The sequence below is a fragment of the Candoia aspera genome, chromosome 1 (assembly GCF_035149785.1).
Source record: "Candoia aspera isolate rCanAsp1 chromosome 1, rCanAsp1.hap2, whole genome shotgun sequence".
NCBI classification, from domain to species: Eukaryota; Metazoa; Chordata; class Lepidosauria; order Squamata; family Boidae; genus Candoia; species Candoia aspera.
The window spans coordinates 100,463,100-100,482,439 of record NC_086153.1 but is presented as its reverse complement, the minus strand read 5'-3'; the positions used below and the strand labels follow the sequence as shown (position 1 = coordinate 100,482,439).

Sequence of the window (19,340 nt, the reverse complement as noted above, 5' to 3'; positions counted from 1 at the left end):
CACACAGTGGATACACAAAGTTCTTAACAAACCGAGTGAACTAAGGACTCTAAACAAAGTTTCAATTTTGTGGTCTCCTGCGTATCTCCTTACCGGCTTTAAACAAATAAAAGATAATCCAAGGTATGGATCTCACCTATTGCTAAAACTATAGTTTAGTAGTATTGGTCTACTATTAATAAATGCTTTAAAACTATTTTCAAATTCTGATTTCAAATTAGTTTTAAGATGATTATAGCTAAGACGAAGGTAATGATTAAAACCAGTTGCAGTAAACTGTGCTAAAGAGTGGAAGGAAATGGGACTAGGGAACATGTGATAAGAAGCTCACTCCCTTAACAATTAAGCCATTCATGATTCTACAGGTGTACCAGTCTACTGTGCTCATTCTTATTCCAATTATAGCTATCACTTGTCCTGCTGAATGCACAAAACTGAAATTCTTAAATTATATTCTACATGTCTGATATGTACAGGTTTTACCTATGGTCTTGGTCGTGTGAAGCCTCTATCATAGAATGGTCCTTCTTATCACTTCTATGAAGTGTACAGGCTGTCACTTTAACTGTATATGTACTGTATGTGATATCACTATAACTGAGGCGGTAAGAAGCAAAAATGTCTAATGATTTATTACATTATTAGAGTAATTCCACACATTGAGAATGTACTCTTCACATCATAATTATGTCACGTATGAATTTATTTTCCCTACTGAGAAACAACCCGTTTCAAACTGTTCCTAAAATAAAATGAAGGCTAACTGTTTAGCAATATATTCTGATTTATTTATTTTAATTTTGACTGCTGAATATATTAAAATTAAAATAAACTTTAGTCATTTTTGTGCAACACTAAAGGTTATTTTACCATATATTAAAGCATGCCAAAATTAAATCTAAAGCAAGGTTAGTTCTGTCACTCACTGGAAATAAAGTTTAATAAGTGATTTAATTCACTGACTCTACAGAATTATAGCGAAAGTTCTGTAGTCCTCATTACTGTGGAAAATTTGTTTCCCTGTTTGAATTGGAACTATAAGGTTATTTGAAAGGAACTGAAAAGAAAAGGAGGAATCTAACTTTTTCCTTAATATTTGATTACGTTTTAGATTACTGAGACAAGCTGTTTTCAGATCATTATTGCCTATTTCAGGACCTTCTCTCACCTGTCCAATTTTGGCTTCTGCATGCTGAACAGGGCTCCATTTATATAAAATAACAAATAACTACATAATGAACAATATAACTATTGGATATCAAATACTGGTTTCAAGACACAGGTGGTTTCCGGTAGTTGGGAAGTACCTAAATAGGAAATCCACTGGAGGCAGCATTTGGAATGGGCAGCAAGGAAAGGTCAGACTGATGTGAATAGTGGGCAGAGTTTGTGGTGCAATTTCACTTCCATCATTCTAACAAAAGCTGCACGTTCCCTATATCTTGCCCTGAATTCCATGATACTATTAATGTAGAAAACAAATTCATTTTATTCCCAATGCCCAACTGTTTCAATTTTAAGACTGAATTTCAAAATTCCACTCCCCATATATCTAGTTTCAGTACTTTGTACTTGCTTCTGGGTAGCAAAAATTTGAAGATGTATAGCCAGATAATTACCTAGCAATCCTTCCTTACTACTTTTTATTAATTATTTTATTAAAAGAAGATATTACAAAAGTTTAAAAAACTACAGAAAGATAGAAGAAATAGGAAAAAAGCAACAGATTATAAAAGGGTAAAAGAAAAAGTAAAGAGTAACAAAAAAGAGAGAAAAAAAAGATATTGAAAGAAGCGACTTCTGATCTTTTTGCAGCAGTTACAAACATAGCAATTACCATCTCCACACTCCCATATTGCATACCATAGTTCCCTTCGTCCCATAAACAAACCTTTTTAATCAATAAATCCTGAAATCAGCAATTCATTTTTATCCAGAAAGAAGGTCCAGAAAGGATTTCCAGTCTTTTATAAAAGTAGTTGTAGTTCCCTTCTTAATCAAACAAGTTAATTTAGCCATTTTTGCATACTCCACCATCTTCATAATCCATTCCTCCATTATTGGTGTTTCAGTAGTTTTCTATCTTTCTGCAATTAATAGCCTCGCTGCAACCTTTCCTTACTACTGAAGTCTCCATAAACAGTGCTCAGCTGCAACACATCACATTCACAAATATGTAATGGTTGACCAAATGCCATTCTTTTTCCATATATGATTTTGCCTATGGTACATTCTTGGCTAATTTCAAATCTCTTAATGTAATTGTTCCAAATGATGTTCAAAGGCCATCAATGGAACATTTAAAAAGCATACAATTTTAAAAATGAAAAGCTGCTATACAGAAAGCAATACTATAAAGCATCTTGTCTTTATACTCCAAGTATATGCAAAGCTTTCATAACATAGCAGAAAAATGAGATCATTATCATGGAAGTCATGGAAATTAGAAATCTTCTCATAAATCCAAACAGAATTGTAATCTGCAACAGAATTCTTAATCCTTGATTTTCAGTTGTGTCTTTGCAGGAGTTCAGAAGCAACTGCCTCCAGCTCCATATTTTTTTACAGTGAGGAGTGGGGGGAAGCAGAAGCTACCTTCAAACTTTCACTCTGGAGCTGTAAGGGAAGCTTGGACTCATTTTGAAGGGGAATATCTTAGGTATCCTTTGCACTGCAGTTAAATGTAGCCAAAATGACTCATCCAATTTCCCAGACAAGAAGCTGATCTTTCTTTTGGCAGAGAGTAATCCAACCTTTTCCATATCTCCCTTTCTAAAGCTTCTAAGATCTTATGCCCCGAGTACCTAATGGTCCATCTCACTCTTCAGCCTGGAGCTTGAGAGAAGACTGGATTTAACTCACTGAGTCTTTAGTCAAATTCATTTTAAAGATGAAGGTAGTAACAGCCCCTTAATGGCCTGCAAATCAGAAAAGAGGGGTGAGGCAAGTATGGAAAAGAACATGCAGGTAGCTGATTATAATGGAAAATGTGCCTTGAAGAGTAAATCCAAGCACACAGCACTGAACAAGTATGTCTAAGAAATCAGTCATTTAATTAGTGGTTTAATAATATAAACTACCTTTCTATGTTAAATTCTTTTATAAACAATGTTAACAGTATTTAGAACAAGATAGGATAATTAACAATGCTGAGAGTACTGCTGTATCTTGAAGCAGCTAATCAATATTAAATACAATTTATTAAACTATGACATCTGTTTGATAAGTTTTCTTTCTCACTTGGCATGAAAAGATAATACCAATATGGTAAATTATTGCTTGTTAAATCACTGCCTGTATTTTCTTCAAAGTGAGTTTGGGGAAGGGTTATCACTGTGGTACTCACATTAGCTGCTGCTCACTAATCATTTTCTCTTAGGTGTTGGACAATAAATGCTCATAAAGGAGTCAAGAAATGCTCACACAGGAGTACTGCAAGTACACATATGTCAACTCTAACTCATTGTGACTGAAGCTGAACCTGCCTGAAACAGCAATCAAGATTTCTACTGCAAGCAAAACAAGCGCAAGGTTTGCCACGATGGATCTTGCTGCAAATAGAGGCCTCAACCTGTTACTCAATTTTCTGCTTATTTTCTTGGTTCTTGTACTTATGTTCATCCTTGTGAAGCTCATGTGAGGTTTTTTAAAGTCTCCATTTGTGCCATCATGGTAACTTGAACCTTCAAGCTATATGAATATAAACAACAAAATGAACAAGACAGAAAAGCCCAAACCTAACACCCTGCAGATCGGGGAAGCTTTCACTGTATTAGAGAAATGAAAAATGCTATTTTTACAATGGAACAGATCAGATCAACAGCACAATCTGAAATGTAAAGTAGAAAAAAGGAAAAACAAACATGAAATTATCAACAGGAAGAAAATGATGGAATGTGAACATGGAATCACCTGTGACTTTTATATTGGGGATGAGGGCAAATAGCCATTGAGAGGAAGTTGAAAAAAATACATAAAGACATAGAAGAAAATACATAAAGACAAATAAACACTTATTCAAAGTAAATTTCCCAGTATTTGATGACCCATGCAAGAGAATAAAATGAGCACAATGGGACTTACTTATGAATAACCATATATAAGATTACACTGCTAACTATTCTTAATATTAAAAGAGGGCATTTATATTCTATTATAATGTGTTATAATAGAGCATTATAGATTAGAATATTATTGTAATAACATTTTTATCAAACCATAGAAGACCCTTTTCATTAAAAGCATATTAACCTTCCCATAGTTAATTTAAGTTACCTCCAAGCCTGCCTATCTCTTTTATGTTACAACAGAAAGCCCCACAAGACATGAGGGGGGGGAGTTGTCTCTCAAATTCACCTCATATATCCAATGAAAGCATACATAACACATCTAGAGTATAAGTTCACTAAGTGCTTCATTTCTGTGTGAAACGTAGATAGAAAGCTAAGAAAATGGCAAAGTGGAATATTCTGCTTACAAAGAAATTGTGCAATCTTAGTTTCTGAAGTCTGCTTGAAATTATAATTGTGCATATGCATTATCACACCAAAAATCAACAAATAAAAAATCTTAGAGACATATGTTCTAATTTTCTTTTTGATTCCTCTCATCTGGCATGAAAGGCATGTGGAGTGAGTAAATGAATAGGAATTAGTCTGAAAGTTTCTAGCAGTATGGATAATCCCAAGCAGCAATTGGGACCAGAATTTCTGTCACTAAGCAATGTGGTCATAAAGTGCAACATCACATGATTGCATCACTTAGCGACACCAACCCTGGCAGTCCCTGTTGCCATCGTTAAGCAAGGACTGCAGGTCCTTAAGTGAGGACCTCACGTGACTTTGACATGGGAAGAGGTGCTGAAACTGCGTCCCAGGCAAGCAGGCTAGTGGGCAAGAACTACGGATGGGCAGGTGAGAACTATGGGCTACAGAGTGCAGGCAGGTGGGTGGGTGCCATGGGCGGGTGCTATGGAGTGCGGGCAGGTGCCGTGGGTGGCACTACAGAATACAGGCAGGCAGGTACTACAGAGTATGAGATTTCCATGCTGCCCATAGGCTGCTTGGGAGAAAAAGCAGTAGGAGCAATACTACTTGCCGGAGTGAGCTGAGCCCTCCTGCCAGCTTCCCCATTGGCTTTGCTTGTGGGAAGCTGGCAGGAAAGGTCACAAATGATGATTGTGTGACCGTGGGACACTGCAACCATTATAATAGCGAGCTGGTTGCCAAGCACCCGAACAGCAATGACATGACTGCAGGGATGCTGTGACAGCTGCAACTTTGAGGACTGGTCATAAGTCCCCTGCATCCAGCACCGTCATAACTTTGAACTATCGCTCAACAAGTGGTCGTAATCCAAGGACTATGTGTACATAAAACCTGGATGTTATTACAATTACCATTACTCTCATATCATTTATTACTGTTCTGTATCACATTGGCAATTTTAAATGAAACTGTTACACAAATATTGTCCCTAATTATGACATATCTGACAAATCTGTTCTGTGGTCAACTGTTACAGTCACATGACTAAGAAGCAGCTAAGACTTTACTTCTAATTCTGCTTCTACTATAAACTCACTAAATGACTTTAGCCACAACACTACTTCCCTTCATCCTTAGCCCTCCACCATATGGAGAAAGAAAACAGCCTACCTTATAGGGTTGTAGTAATTATTATTAAATAATGTAGGTGCTATATGCTAAATGAATAAAGTTGATAAATGCTAATTACTTAATAAATTATTAGATCATGCATATGCTACATAAATGTAGGTACTCCTTTCTTACTGGTAGGAAGAAACACTGCCATAGCCTCTAGATTGGTGTCTTTTCTCTCTCCCCTTTACAGCTTCTGCTGCAAAATAGGAAGCGTAGCTTCTAATTTCCCCTTGCAGAAACCACAGAAGTTCAGTGCACAACTGAAACTAACCATGATGTTCATATTATCTGTCACAGTAAGCCCTAAAATCACCCTGAAGAGCTTTGGCTGACTGGAATGAAGTGAATCAAGGACCTAAGTTAAGAAGCAGTCCATTACACAGATATTTTGTTTTTCAACTAACCTGAACTGCAAAGGAACACTGACTCCTTTTGAATTACCCAGAGCTTTACACCAAATTAAGGATGTTATCTTAACTACCAGCATCGTGCTATATTAGTGTGCAATATGGAACCACAGGGTGACTGAGGTGCACTAGCTGAATAAGTGATCTCTAGCCACAAAAAGTCCGGATCTCTAGCCAGTGCTTGCAATTCTCAAGCTGAGCTAAATATATAGGTGAATGGGAGAAGATGGATGTGTTTCTCTGCAGCTGGTCACCTGAAACAGATTCACACTTTACAAAAACAGTGAAAACCCTCAGAACCTTTTTGGAACTGAGCAGCATTTAAATTGCAGCAATAAACAAACAAACAAATACAAAAATAGGACTTGGTATGCTTCAAGAGAGCTAGTTTGGTATAGTGGTTAAGGCACCAGACTAGAAACTGGGAGACTGTGAGTTCTAGTCCCGCCTTAGGCATGAAAGCCGGCTGGATGACCTTGGGCTAGTCATTCTCTCTCAGCCCTAGGAAGCGGGCAAAGGCAATCCACTTCCGAAAAACCTTGCCAAGAAAACTGCAGGGATTAGTCCAGGCAGTTGGCAAGAGTCAACAATGGCTTGAAGACACACACATACACACAAACACAAAAGTTTCAAACAAGTTTCCTGATCTTACACATGCCCCTCTGATATTCCTTGAAGAAGCCCATCATTTTACAGGCATCTGAAGAAAATACGCTGCTGTTTTAAAGAGTGTCTACAACCCATGGGTGTTTGCCCCCTCCCTCTGTACGGCCATATGTGGCCATCAGATATAAAGTGACCTGTAATGGTATGTTCAGAGTCTGAGAGAGATTCAGACTGGCTACCTGTTATCAGTTATCAGGGAAATGAACACACTTCTCGCTGCTTCACAAATAGGCTGTTAGCATTAAAAAAAAAACGTAGGAAGTCTCTGCCTTAACAAGTAGGTTCTAAAGTGAAAGCGGCCCAGTTGCTGAGGCTTCTGTAACTTTATTCCATTTCCTTACAATAAATCTTGTTAAATGAAATGCTAGGAGAATCTTGCTTTTGGTCAAGTATGTAAGTTGCAGCATTTGTGTGATAATATAGTCATGCACATGTCATCACTGCCCCTCCATGGATGCCTACCCAAGCTACATATCCATTTTTAATGTTCCTTCCAACAGTATTTACATTTGTAGAAAGAAAGATGAATCAAGCGAAATCTGTTAGCACCATTTTATAGCAATTGCTATCTCAATTCATTTCAGTTAAAACCTTTACAATAAAACAGAACAGTAGATACAAGCTTATTCATTGAATAGAATCAGGTCTGAGATTATTTTCTTGCTATCCACTTGGTGGCAGCAAACACTGAAGTTTGATTCTTACCTGCAAAGGATGTTCACTTCCTGTTCTAAGTTCTTCAAGTTGCTGTAACTGCCAAGGGGATAGGCTGTATGACTCCTCAGAAGGCTTGGATTCTGGAGGATTTGTATGAAATTGTTCTGTAAGCCACCTCTGAGTCCTCTCAGAAGATTTAATGGAAACCTGGGATGGGACTGCAGCCTGTGGTTCCAAAGTTATATATTCTTGATGAAAAATGTCAGAGTTTAATGGAGCAGGCTTGCTTTCAGGTAAGGCACTATAGGTCATGTCTAAGGCATGTTTCCTGTTTGAGGAATCAGGAACCCCCCAATCTTCTTTGCTGCAACTTTCAAATTTGTATTTGCAGTTCAAGGTAGAATTCTTTTTCTTCCCATTTTCTCTGTCCTCAGCCTTTAATAGTTCCATACTATTGTACAAGCAACTTGACCCACTTGTTCTTAATTGTGGTGAAACAGTCTTGTCTCTTCCATTTGTATCCAAGTTGGCCCTGCATTCTGCTGAATAAACAACCCCATCCTGGTTACAACTGACAGGCGTGCTGAGTTTAGACAATGATGACCACTTCCTTACAGGCCTCAAATCTTTCATATCAAGAATGCTGTCCAGCATGCCCTGATGCCTGCTTTGAGTGGATCTCAAAAGGTTTGTGCTCCACTTTGAAGGGTCAGACTTGAGAGGATCCCTATGCTTTGAAAGCGAAGTGTTGGCGTTAGACGGCATTACATGGGCAGTGGGAATTGAGACCAACGAGCGGCTGGGCTTAAACGTGGAAGTACCACTTGATGTGGAATGATCTGGGAAGAAAGATTTTCATCATGTGAGTTCTTATAAAATAGCCAGTATTACTGGGAATAACACATAAAGAAATAAGTTGAAATTATTTAAAACATACATTCAGTGTATCCACGGGCATCCACAGATGTTGAGGCAACAGATGTTGCATGTATCATAACATGGCACAAATGACTCAAATAACATTTAAGTGTTCTTTTGCATATGAAACAAAATGATGCAGGTAATTTATTCAAGTCATTTGCATCATGGAACATCATCCTGACATCACCATGGCTTTTAAGTGTATCCATATGTTAAGACACTTCTTTCTACAAAGGTACATATGGACATTTGGCAACAACTGTTATGAATTCTAGATTATTACTAGCAAGCAATCATGCTGATATACACTGTTGTATATGAATTTTGAATGGGCTCCTCCTACAGGGAGTTATACCAATCAAAAGCTTACCACAGAAAGCTTCTTTCTCTGCTAACAAGCCACAGTTTGAAATCAGGATTTGTAACTAACAAAGAATTTGACTTGCTAAGCAAATACACACACACACACACACACACACAAAATGCTAAGTTTTTTATAGTATTAGTAATACATAGTACAGTTCTCTGATCCTCCTTGCAGAAAAAGCTGAGCTGAAGCAAATAGATTCTCTGTATTAGCATTGTTGTTCATTAGATTCTCTGTATTACAACTTTTGTTCATTTTGTATGAACATGGCCTATGAGAACTGCTATTTTATTATTATTATTATTATTATTATTATTATTATTATTATTATTTTACTGAACCTAACCCTTTTACTTCTTCTTCTTCAATTTCTGGAGAATGCTTTTGTTTCTTTTCTTTAAAAGTAATTACAAACTCAGAAAGATGAAAAATTATTCAGTACAATCTACACATCTATAAAGTTTAACCCATACTTAATTCATTATAAGAAATCCATTTAATTTTAGCAGATCTTACAGTTGACAGATGTGTACAAGACTGAGGCTTAACAGAATTTGTGGCAGAGATTTGTGGGAAAGAAAAACAATTATACACCCAAACTATGGAGGTCAACTGTGTGGTAAGATGCCAGAAATTAGAAACAGCATCAATTATTTCTTTTTGTTTGTTTGTTTGTTTATGGAATTCTATACTGAGAAGGTAAAAAAACTTTAAAAGAATGCTATTGTTTTTCTGTAGTTAAAGCTATCTTCCAAAAGTAATTTTAAGCTGCCAAATAGGAAGTTGCACATGACTGAGTAGAACGTAAGTACGAGGTGATACGTAAATGCTATTTTTCCTCTGTTTATGATATGCAAAAATTAAAGGCATCCTTTCACTAGTATCATCATTAGAAATGTTCAAATAGACAGGCAATGACTTGGAGCCAAAAAGGGAAGGATGCTTCCAAGTATGCCCCTTTGTTGCAACAATCCCCACAACATGACGTGAGTTTCCCAACTCTCAGAAAGAGGCCTCTCTGGGGAAGAGGAGGCTGCAGAAGAAAGGAGGTATGAAAAGGTCCTGTTGTGTTCCTATAAAACAGGAGGCCAAATCAAAGACTATACTTGGAAAAACACAATACATTGCAATAGCATTACAAGTGTCTCATTCTCTCATTCTGGCTCCATTCTCAATCTGAAATATCAGTAGGCTTACAGAAAATCCCAATGTGCCAATGTTCCTAGACAAATAAGCAAGTTAAAATTAACATAGGTGAGGCAGAGGTTACTGGAATCTGAGTGGCAGCTCTCCCATGCCCAGCAACTGCTGCTTTGCATCAAAGCCTGCAGAGATGCAAAAATAAGCAGCTAATCCTGGCATTAGAATCTCCTACGTCACATAGCTCAACCTCCCCCCATGCTGCTCACGTTGCTGTTACACGGGAGGCTTGTTAAAAGTCTTATTATCTATTCTTATTATCACATCTGTGGTTTTCCTGAAGTGGAGAAACAACTTAAACTTTCTTTCATGCTACTTTGATTTCTCCAGAACTTTAACTGTTTGCAGAATTCAAGTAACAGGTACAAAAATCTATTTAATCCTATTAATCTCTCCAGGTAAAGAATCAGCCACAGAAATCCTTGGAAGTCATGGAGAAGTGACAGGTAGGGATCTGCAGAAATCAGGCTTGAATTACATTACATATGACACTTCATGGATATATCTATTAACTAATGTAGCCAAAGACATCATTAATGATAAAATACTTGAACTAATTCAACTATTGTATATAAATAAATTTAAATGTTACAGTACCTCAGTGTTAAATACTTCTGAAGATCCTGAATATAAATGATGGGTTCCTAACACGGTGTTGTACCATGAGGCTGGCAACAACCAAAATTTAAACTCATATTTGGACATGCATCCTTTCCTACTGGGTAAAGATGCTTTCTTTTTTTCCCCATGGGCCTCACACCACCGATTTTAATTGATGACACTGCTTCTTCTTAGGGTAGGAAACTGAAATGTGACTGTTTTCTCACCCAACCCAATCCTGATAATGGGATATGAGCATATGCGGCAGTCCTTAAACAGTGCACGAAGAATTTGGAAGACCAATCGGGTCTGGCTGCCACTACAAAAGACCCGTTCTTGGGTAGTTGGTCACCTTCTTTCAAGCCTGCTAAATATTTAAGTCAAAAAACAGTTCTCAGATTTAGAACAGCCTTAACCCTAGCAAGATGTAATCCTTTCCAACAACTCTTTTTGAGGGGAAGTTACAGAGTACTGGTAGCCCTCACTTAACAACGGTAATTAGGAATTTCCATCGCTAAGCGATGTTGTTGTAAAGCACAACATCATATGACCGCACCAGTTAGCAACAGCAGCTCTGGCAGTCCCCAGTTATCGTTGTTAAGTAAATCACTGCAGGTCATTAAGCAAGGACCTCATGTGACTGAGACTTCTGACTTCCTGCTGGTTTCATCGATTTTGCTTGTGGGAAGCCAGCAGGGAAGATTGCAAACTGTGATCAGGGAGGCCTTGCAAAGGGCCAGCAGCTGCCTCGGCCGGGCGTGCTTTGTCAGCAGCAGGAGGAAGAAGACAGCAAAGTCAGCAGAGGGCAGTGGAGAGTGGCGGGGTAGGCAGCAGCAGAGTGCAGGGCAGCCAAAAGTGCAGAGGGAGGAGGGAGATAGGCGAGTGGGGGGAGTTGAAGTGCACCTGCCGGTCATAAATGTGGGCGGGCTGCCAAGCACCCTAAGTTTTATCACGTGACTGCAGGAGCACTGCAACAGCCATAACTTTGAGGACAAGCCATAGCTAACACTCAGTCAATGTTGTGGTAACTCAGAATGGTTGCTGAACGAATGGTCCTTAAGCGAGGACTACCTGTAATTTAAAATACCACTCACTGGAAGAAAAGGCAATATTTAATACTTCCCTGCTCATCTAATCTGAGCATTTTAAACTTGAATAATATATTGGAACCATCATTCCCATCACAGTTGTATTATAGAAAACAGAAGATTAAAAGTAGATTAAAAGTATTATAGAAGATTAAAAGTATTATAGAAAACAGAAGATTAAAAGTCCAATATATGAACATTTAATCAGCTGTAAATTCACTGGGGCTTATACTCAGGTAACTGTGTAACAGGATTAAGTGGCAATAAACCTGTTCAGTCTCAGCAGATGGTAGTACTTGGCCTGACTTTGTCTGGACTTAGAAGGGTTAGTACTTGGATGGGAGACCACCAGGGAATACCAGAGTTGTGGCTACATAAGGAAGACAAAAAATATCTCAGAACATCAAGTGGCAAACTTTCCATACTATCATGAAGAAAACTATGTGGACTTGCGAAGCCCCTAGGAATCAAGCTCAAGGATTTTACCAACGCTTAACATCAGCACTACAGAAAATACGGCAACCGCATTCAGTTTCCTCTGCATCTTGTTAGAGGAACTGTAGGTTCACTCTGAATACAAACTCACTCCCCCCTCCCTGCCTTTTCTGCCTTCAATCATTTCTTCTTCAACTGTGACTCAGTGAAAAGGCAGATTGTGCTCTCGTGGGTTCTGCACAGCATTCAGCCACATTTTGAAGTCGGTACTGATTGCTGGTTCCACCAAATAATAGAGTGAAAAGCAGAAATTAATCTAATTAAACAAAGATAATGGTTTCCTACTGTATAGCAAACACCAGTAGTCATACGATGTCTACTGGAACACATATAAATTTTGTCAAGTCATTTGCACTGTTCAGGTGTCCAGTTACCATTTTTTAAATCTATAATTAATGTGTACAATGGCTGTTTTCACCATAACTGAACAACACTGACAAAAACATACTGAAAGTTTTTCTATTCAAGGAGCTGTTTATCAACCACATGACTTATTTACACCTCTGTGGTTTTACTTCTATTTAAAATAAATCTTTAGTTACAGAATTTTATTTCACTGTAGAGTAATGGCTTTGTAACAAACTTTGGGAGTAGGGAATAAGACTATTAATGCTGAGTTTCCTTATAACCATTAAGTTGCTTACTAAAGAATTAACATAATAAAATACCATGTTCTTTTTAAGCAATTGGTTAAGTACCTGAAAGAAATGTCACTAGAATGTTTAAAGTGTTATGGATTTTTCTTCTGGATGAGGCTACAAAGGCAGTGGGGGGTGGGGGGGCTTACAAACAAGTTCTTCAGGCCAATCCTCTCCTCCTCATTCACGTCATTACTGTCTGGACTCAAAACCATAGTACTGTACTGTATTTTACTAACCACCAGCCACATTCAATATCTTAATGTTCTACTATAAAACTCTATTGAGGAAATGTAACTAGGTCTTCTTTTTCTCTGAACTAGCCAACAATAGGTTCAATTGCATTAAGATGCAACTGCTGTGCTGTGTTCCTGGCTAAAAAAGAGAGACTTACACAACAGAGGTTGCCATAGTACTGCAAGTACAATGACAAGACAGATGCAGTTTGCTCCCAACCTACTCAATTGGTTAAACTGGCTATTTGCATAAAAGCTGCCTTACCAGATCACCCCACAGCCCCATCAAGTTCACCTTTCTGTTTTCAACAGACCCAAGCCAGATGCTAGCATGACGCCCAACAATGAAGGCTACAGCACTCCAGGACTAGGAAGACATTATTTCCATTAAACTAAAACAGAACCATTAAAAGACTATTGTCAATTGATTTCTCCACCCGACTCTAAAATCAGTAGCTATCATCACTGTGTTTCAATTATAGACCAATTCAAGACTTACCCAAGAGGATTAAATAAATAATAAATGGACTTTAAGAAAAATGTAACAGGAACAGCTCAAATAAAATCACAACTATTGTTACAGCTGTATATTTACTAAAAGATCTTGCAAGAACAATCCTGGAAATACAGCGTTACTGTTTGTATTATTTGAGATACCTCATTTATCCTTCTAGAGAGTTCATCCAAGATTTGAAGCTAGATCTTCTAATCTCTTATTTCTGCCTATAGCACTGCAGGGATCTGTACTGTATATACGTCAATACAGTGCATATGACTGCAGATTAACCACAGTTAAACAGAAAACAGGAACCTGAACAGGCTACCTAGAAACACTTCTTTTTTGTATAAGCTCACTGCCATATTAAAAAACCATTCACCTGATCAAATAAATTATGATTTTCACTTTCAATACAGTAGAAATCATAATTTCTTTGATGAAACCCTTTTTTTAAAGAGAATCCGAACTTGTAGCTATGGATTTTATAGTATGCAATAATATGATAATAATATAGAAGTCGTATACTGTCTACAGCTTATGTATTCAAAACATGATTTCTCACTAAAACATTTAAAGAAATTAGAATGATTTTTGGTAGCTAAGTAGTTTAAATATTGCATTATCAAGACTTAAAAGGCAGAACAGGATGTTCTGCCTTTTAAGACAGGAAGTATACAGTAAATTTGATATACTGAGGCAGGAAATGTAATACACCAATGTGCAAAATGTTACTTAGCAGATCATTGGAACAATATGATTTACATATTCTTCTATACCAGTTCTTTTAAAAATATTCCCATAGCCTAAAAGTATACCCTGGGACTGATCAGAAACTTACTGGGGTAGAACCTACCATATTTTGGGGTATGTAAAGATTATAGAAGTCCATCAACATATTTCATAACAAGCAGTACCAAATGTTTATTATATGTAAAAGCACACATATTCTTTTTTCCTGCTATGCAACAATCACATAGCCTATAAAACTTCAGAAAAGAACATGTAGCTATAAAATTTTTTACAGCTCAGTATGTATCAATGGATGATACAGGGGATACACTTTTAGCAACAATAAATACTAACCACAACTCCCACAACTGGGTTTTGATAACAATTATTTTAAATGCAAAATGTAATTATGTCAATACTGTGATTTATCTACAAGAACTATTTAAACCAAAGTAGCTTACAGGAAAGAGAACTGATAATAATCACCATGACCAATACAGCAAGGTTTTTTTTCCAGCTTTGATTTCCAAACTAAATGAAAAACTGACTTGGAGTGGCCCTTTTTCAATCAACATAAGATGCTCTCTGTTCAAATCTACACAGTCTATCTCACTGTTAAGTTTCCTGACACATTCTCATCCTGACCTTTTCTCTTGTTATAAATCATAATTAATCCAAGACTATGGGCCCTGTGGCTGGCTTGTGAGCAATGTGGAATTCAGATTGGCAAGCAGCACGGGTTCATTCAGTTTTATCCTTGATTTTTTTCCCACTTACTACAGCTTCTAATTTAACAAAAAAAAACCCATATATAATAAAAATGCTTGATCACCTGAAATGAAGGTCAAAGTTAAACAAGTATTTTATTTTCAATTATATTCAATGATACCTGCTCATCCGTTTGCCAATGTTCCTCCAAACAATTTAAAATGAATTTGCCCTGTATTATTCTCATACTGTACTATATTTTACTTCAAAACAGCTATTCTGGCTCTGCTAATGTACTACTGTTACAGAAAAAAATACAGTTACGAAGTTATTAATGACATGAATTACTGCAGAATTTCCCAATTCATTGAAAGAAAATTACAGCTAACCAGTCCTGACAGATTAAAGAGAAATTATTTCAGAAAAGCTACTGTGTAAATTAGTGTTGGACATTTTCACTTACTTACACATACCCAAGCAAGCCTATTAAAACAATGCATCTACAATAGCTTCCAATAAGCTTCAGAGTAAACAGAAGGAAGACAAGCAGGATTATTTCCACTGCCTCCAGTTAGAGGCAAACAGGTATTTTGTTCATCCATACTAGTCAGCTGGTGGAAATCTATTACTTATCAAACCTGATGGGGTTCTCCCAGATGCTTCTTAAAAAAACGGAAGAGGCACTTGATGCCCCCCTCAATCCTTTTTTCTTGTATGTCATGTCTTTTCAAATGTAACTTTGGTGGGTGGAACTGTCATCCTACTGATTTTTGTAAAATCTCTCTAAATTAAATTTGGAGATGTCGTGGTTGAAAAGCAGTATTACCTACTTTGTATAAATAAAATAAAAATTTTAAAAACCATAACTATTCTAAAGAAGCCACCCCAAGGATGTATAATGGAAAGTTTTTTTCAATATGAAGTTCAGAGGCAAAATTTTCTGGTAAGAAATATGGTTACGTATACAAATTACAGTAAGTGCTAGGCTCACATGTTCATTTTCTCCCTCCATCTTCTTTTATAAATGCAAGAATGTGTAACAAAACAGCAGTTCTTACACCATCTCAGTATAGGAAATTGTTTGTAGAAATCATGGTTAATTAACAAACCTAGATATCACATCTGATATCCTGATTTGTTCCAACTGCAGTTTCCACCTGCTGGTTGACATTATGGACATAGCTGCAGATAAATTGGAATCAACTGTTCTAATTTCATTGGATTCCAAAAGGCATTTAAAACTGTTCAGATGGAATTTATAATATCTATTTTAAGAAAATATGTGTTTCCATTATTTTCTGTTCACTGGAATATAACTTGGTATCTTCATCCTGTGGCTAGAGTTATCACCAATGGATTTGTCTCTTAACCCTTTAAATTATTTTATTTAGTTATTTAGTTATATTTCAAATTTTGTCATTGCCCATCTCCCTCAAAAGAGGGACTTTGGGTGGTTTACAATAAAACTAAAACTAAATACAGATTAAAATACAATAAAAACAGTACCTCTTCAATAAAAATATAAATCTAAAATCTAAAATCCAGGAAGGTGATATTAAAAGTTCTTAATTCAAATTCTTAAATACATAAGTCAACCATTAAAATCACACTAGACAGTAACCCGTTGGGTCATCATTTCAGAGATATTTCCATACCAGATTCCTCAATGCCTTCAATAATGGCAGAGCTTCTAATGTACTGACTTCACTGGAAAATTCAGGGAGAGATCTATCTGCCTTGAAAATAGCCAGTGATGAACTGTATAGCACAGTCAAACATCAGGAGCTGACCACAGGAAATGTTTTATGACATTTTGTATTATGTCATAAAATGTTTTATGGTAATTTTTATGTCATAAAATGTTTTATAAAATTTGCCAAATTTCTATTCTACAGGAGTCATAGGTCCCGGATTTTGGATGCATTCTGTAAGTTAACTCATTTGAGGTAACTTGGTTAAAAAACTGTTGTCCAACGATGCCCTGTTTTGCCCAGTTAAAGGTTACAATGTATCAAAAAAGACACAAGAGGATGGATGGATGGATAGAGGCATCCAACAAAGATATACCTTGCCTCCTTTAATTTTCAATTTAGTTCTCAAACCATTGGCTTTTTCAGTTAGACAGTCTCAAGATATTAAAGGTGAGGTGGCAATTGATACTGAATATAATATTTTTCTACATGCTGATATTACAGCTTACCTTGATAGCTGTAATACACACACACACAAACACACACACACTGTATGTGTATATATACCTGAGTGTGTGTATGTACAGTACACACATACACATACATACATAATACATACAGTATATATAACGTCATTGCCAAAGTTTGTTGAAGTGGTACAGCAATATGGTTTCTATTCTGGCTACCCTTAGCTAACTTAAAGGAACTGAAATCTCCAGGACCAAATGAATTATACCCTAGAATTTTGAAAGACTTAGAGGATGTGGTTACACAACCACTAACCGTAATCTTTGGAAACTCCTGGATAACAGCTGAATGTCCTAGAAGACTGGAAGAGAGCAAGTATCTCTAATTTTAGGGAAGAAGAAGGGCTCTAGAAATTACAGACCTGCTAATCTGTTGTCTATAGTGGCAAGGTCCTTGTTGTTTAAATAATTAAACAACGTATTTGTGAATATCTGGTTAGGAATGTAATAATTATTAAGAACCACTATGGATTTGTCACGAACAAGTCATGCCAGGCTAATTTTGTATCTTTTTAAAAATAGAGTTAGTAACTTACTAGACTGGGGAAATGCTATGGACATTCAGTGAAGATTCTCATGATATCTTCATTAATCAAATGGTAAAACAGCCAATAGCGAGCTGCACTGGGTACCAGTTTGCTTCCGGGTCCAATTCAAGGTGTTGGCTATTACCTTTAAAGCCCTACATGGCATGGGACCAGGGTACCTGAGGGACCGTCTCATCCCCGTCACATCAACCCATCCCACCCAGTCATGCAGAGAGGGCATGTTAAGGACCCTGTCTGTAAGAGAATTCCATCTGGCAGGGTCCAGGATGCCTTCTCTGCAGTGGCTCCCGCCCTTTGGAATATCCTTCTGTCATGTTCGCCGTTGCAATGTTTAATGTACATCGTAACGTTTCACATGCCATGGTGCTGACACGCGTTCCGGTTGGGAGGGAGCTGCTGGGAGACCTTGTACCCGGCTTTCTGTCTGTTTTCATCCCCCAGAGATAAGACAGATTCCACCTCTTGTGGCCTTCTGAAAACAACTAAAAACCTGGTTCTGCCACCTCGCTTGGGGTGGGAGGGGGAGTAATCACCCCTGGAGATGGTTGGCACCCTAAATGGCACCTGAGACATATGTGAGTGATATTCCAACTAGCATCGTCATCTGGATTTTATACTGTATTTATTTTTAATATTGTATTTGTATTTATACTTATTTATGGTATTTTAATGTTTTATCCTGGTTGTAAACCGCCCTATGGGGGGAGATGGCAGTGGCAAAATTTAATAAACAAACAAACAAACAAATAAATAAAATATGGGATAGAATAGATTGTGCAAATCTTAGGTGGATTCAAAACTGTCGGTAGGACTACTCCCACAGTATTCATAAGTTAACTCCACATCAAACTAGAGAGCACTATGGACACAGTATGTACACACACTAGGACACACGGCTACGTCCTAGGCCCTCAGCAGTTCAACATTTTTAATGATCTGCATAAAGGGGCTAAGGGAATGATTACACCGTTTGCAGATTACACAAACTGTATAAAGATCTGGGTGTTGTAGTAGATTGCAAACTGAACATGAGCCAACTGTGTAAGGCAGCTGCTAAGAAGACAAATGCTATTTTGAGATGTAATTACCACAAGCAGAGTCCACACGGTAGGAAATAATTATCCTACTGAACTGTATTCTGCTTTGGTCAAGCCCCACTTGGAATACTGTATCCATTTCTCAGCACGTACTCTAGACAGGACATTGACAAACCTTTCCTGTACCCCATTTTGTTTTCTATAGACCTTCAAATTAGGCAGGGACATGGTTTTTGATCTGTAGTTTTGTGGGTTTGTTTGGGATATTTTTTTGCAGTGAGCAGTTGAGAGGTTTTAATCTTTTTAAAACAAAAACAAAAACCAGTCACTTGAAAAACTATAGGGCATGTTTCCCCCCTGTGCCCCAAGTTGGGATAAAAAATCCAACTGGGTATCTTATGTTTCTCTAAGACTTAAGGCATCCATTTCAACTTTCAAATTTATTCCAATTTTAAAAAAAGCCCAACTCTATGCTGAAAATTTCAGCTCCCTCCCAGCAGTATTATCACATCAGTATCCACCTCAGTGTGCAAGGCTTAAAAGCCCTGAGGCCAAAAAGGAATGCCTACCCTAGAATTAAAAGAAAATAGACAGGCCAAATCCATTTTTTTTTACTACAGTATTAACAATTAAAGGTAGTAATTCTCAAGCTGAAATCAACTC

The 19,340-nt window shown here is 37.2% G+C and overlaps 1 protein-coding gene across 1 annotated transcript in view; it reads right to left on the bottom strand.

The window, feature by feature from the left end:
* Positions 1-19,340, bottom strand: part of CEP85L (centrosomal protein 85 like) — a 109,671-nt gene that overhangs the window by 47,328 nt on the left and 43,003 nt on the right. Inside the window, exon 3 of the mRNA XM_063310693.1 lies at positions 7,442-8,232. Coding sequence (XP_063166763.1) covers positions 7,442-8,232 — 791 coding nt within the window. The remainder of the gene's footprint in view (positions 1-7,441; positions 8,233-19,340) is intronic.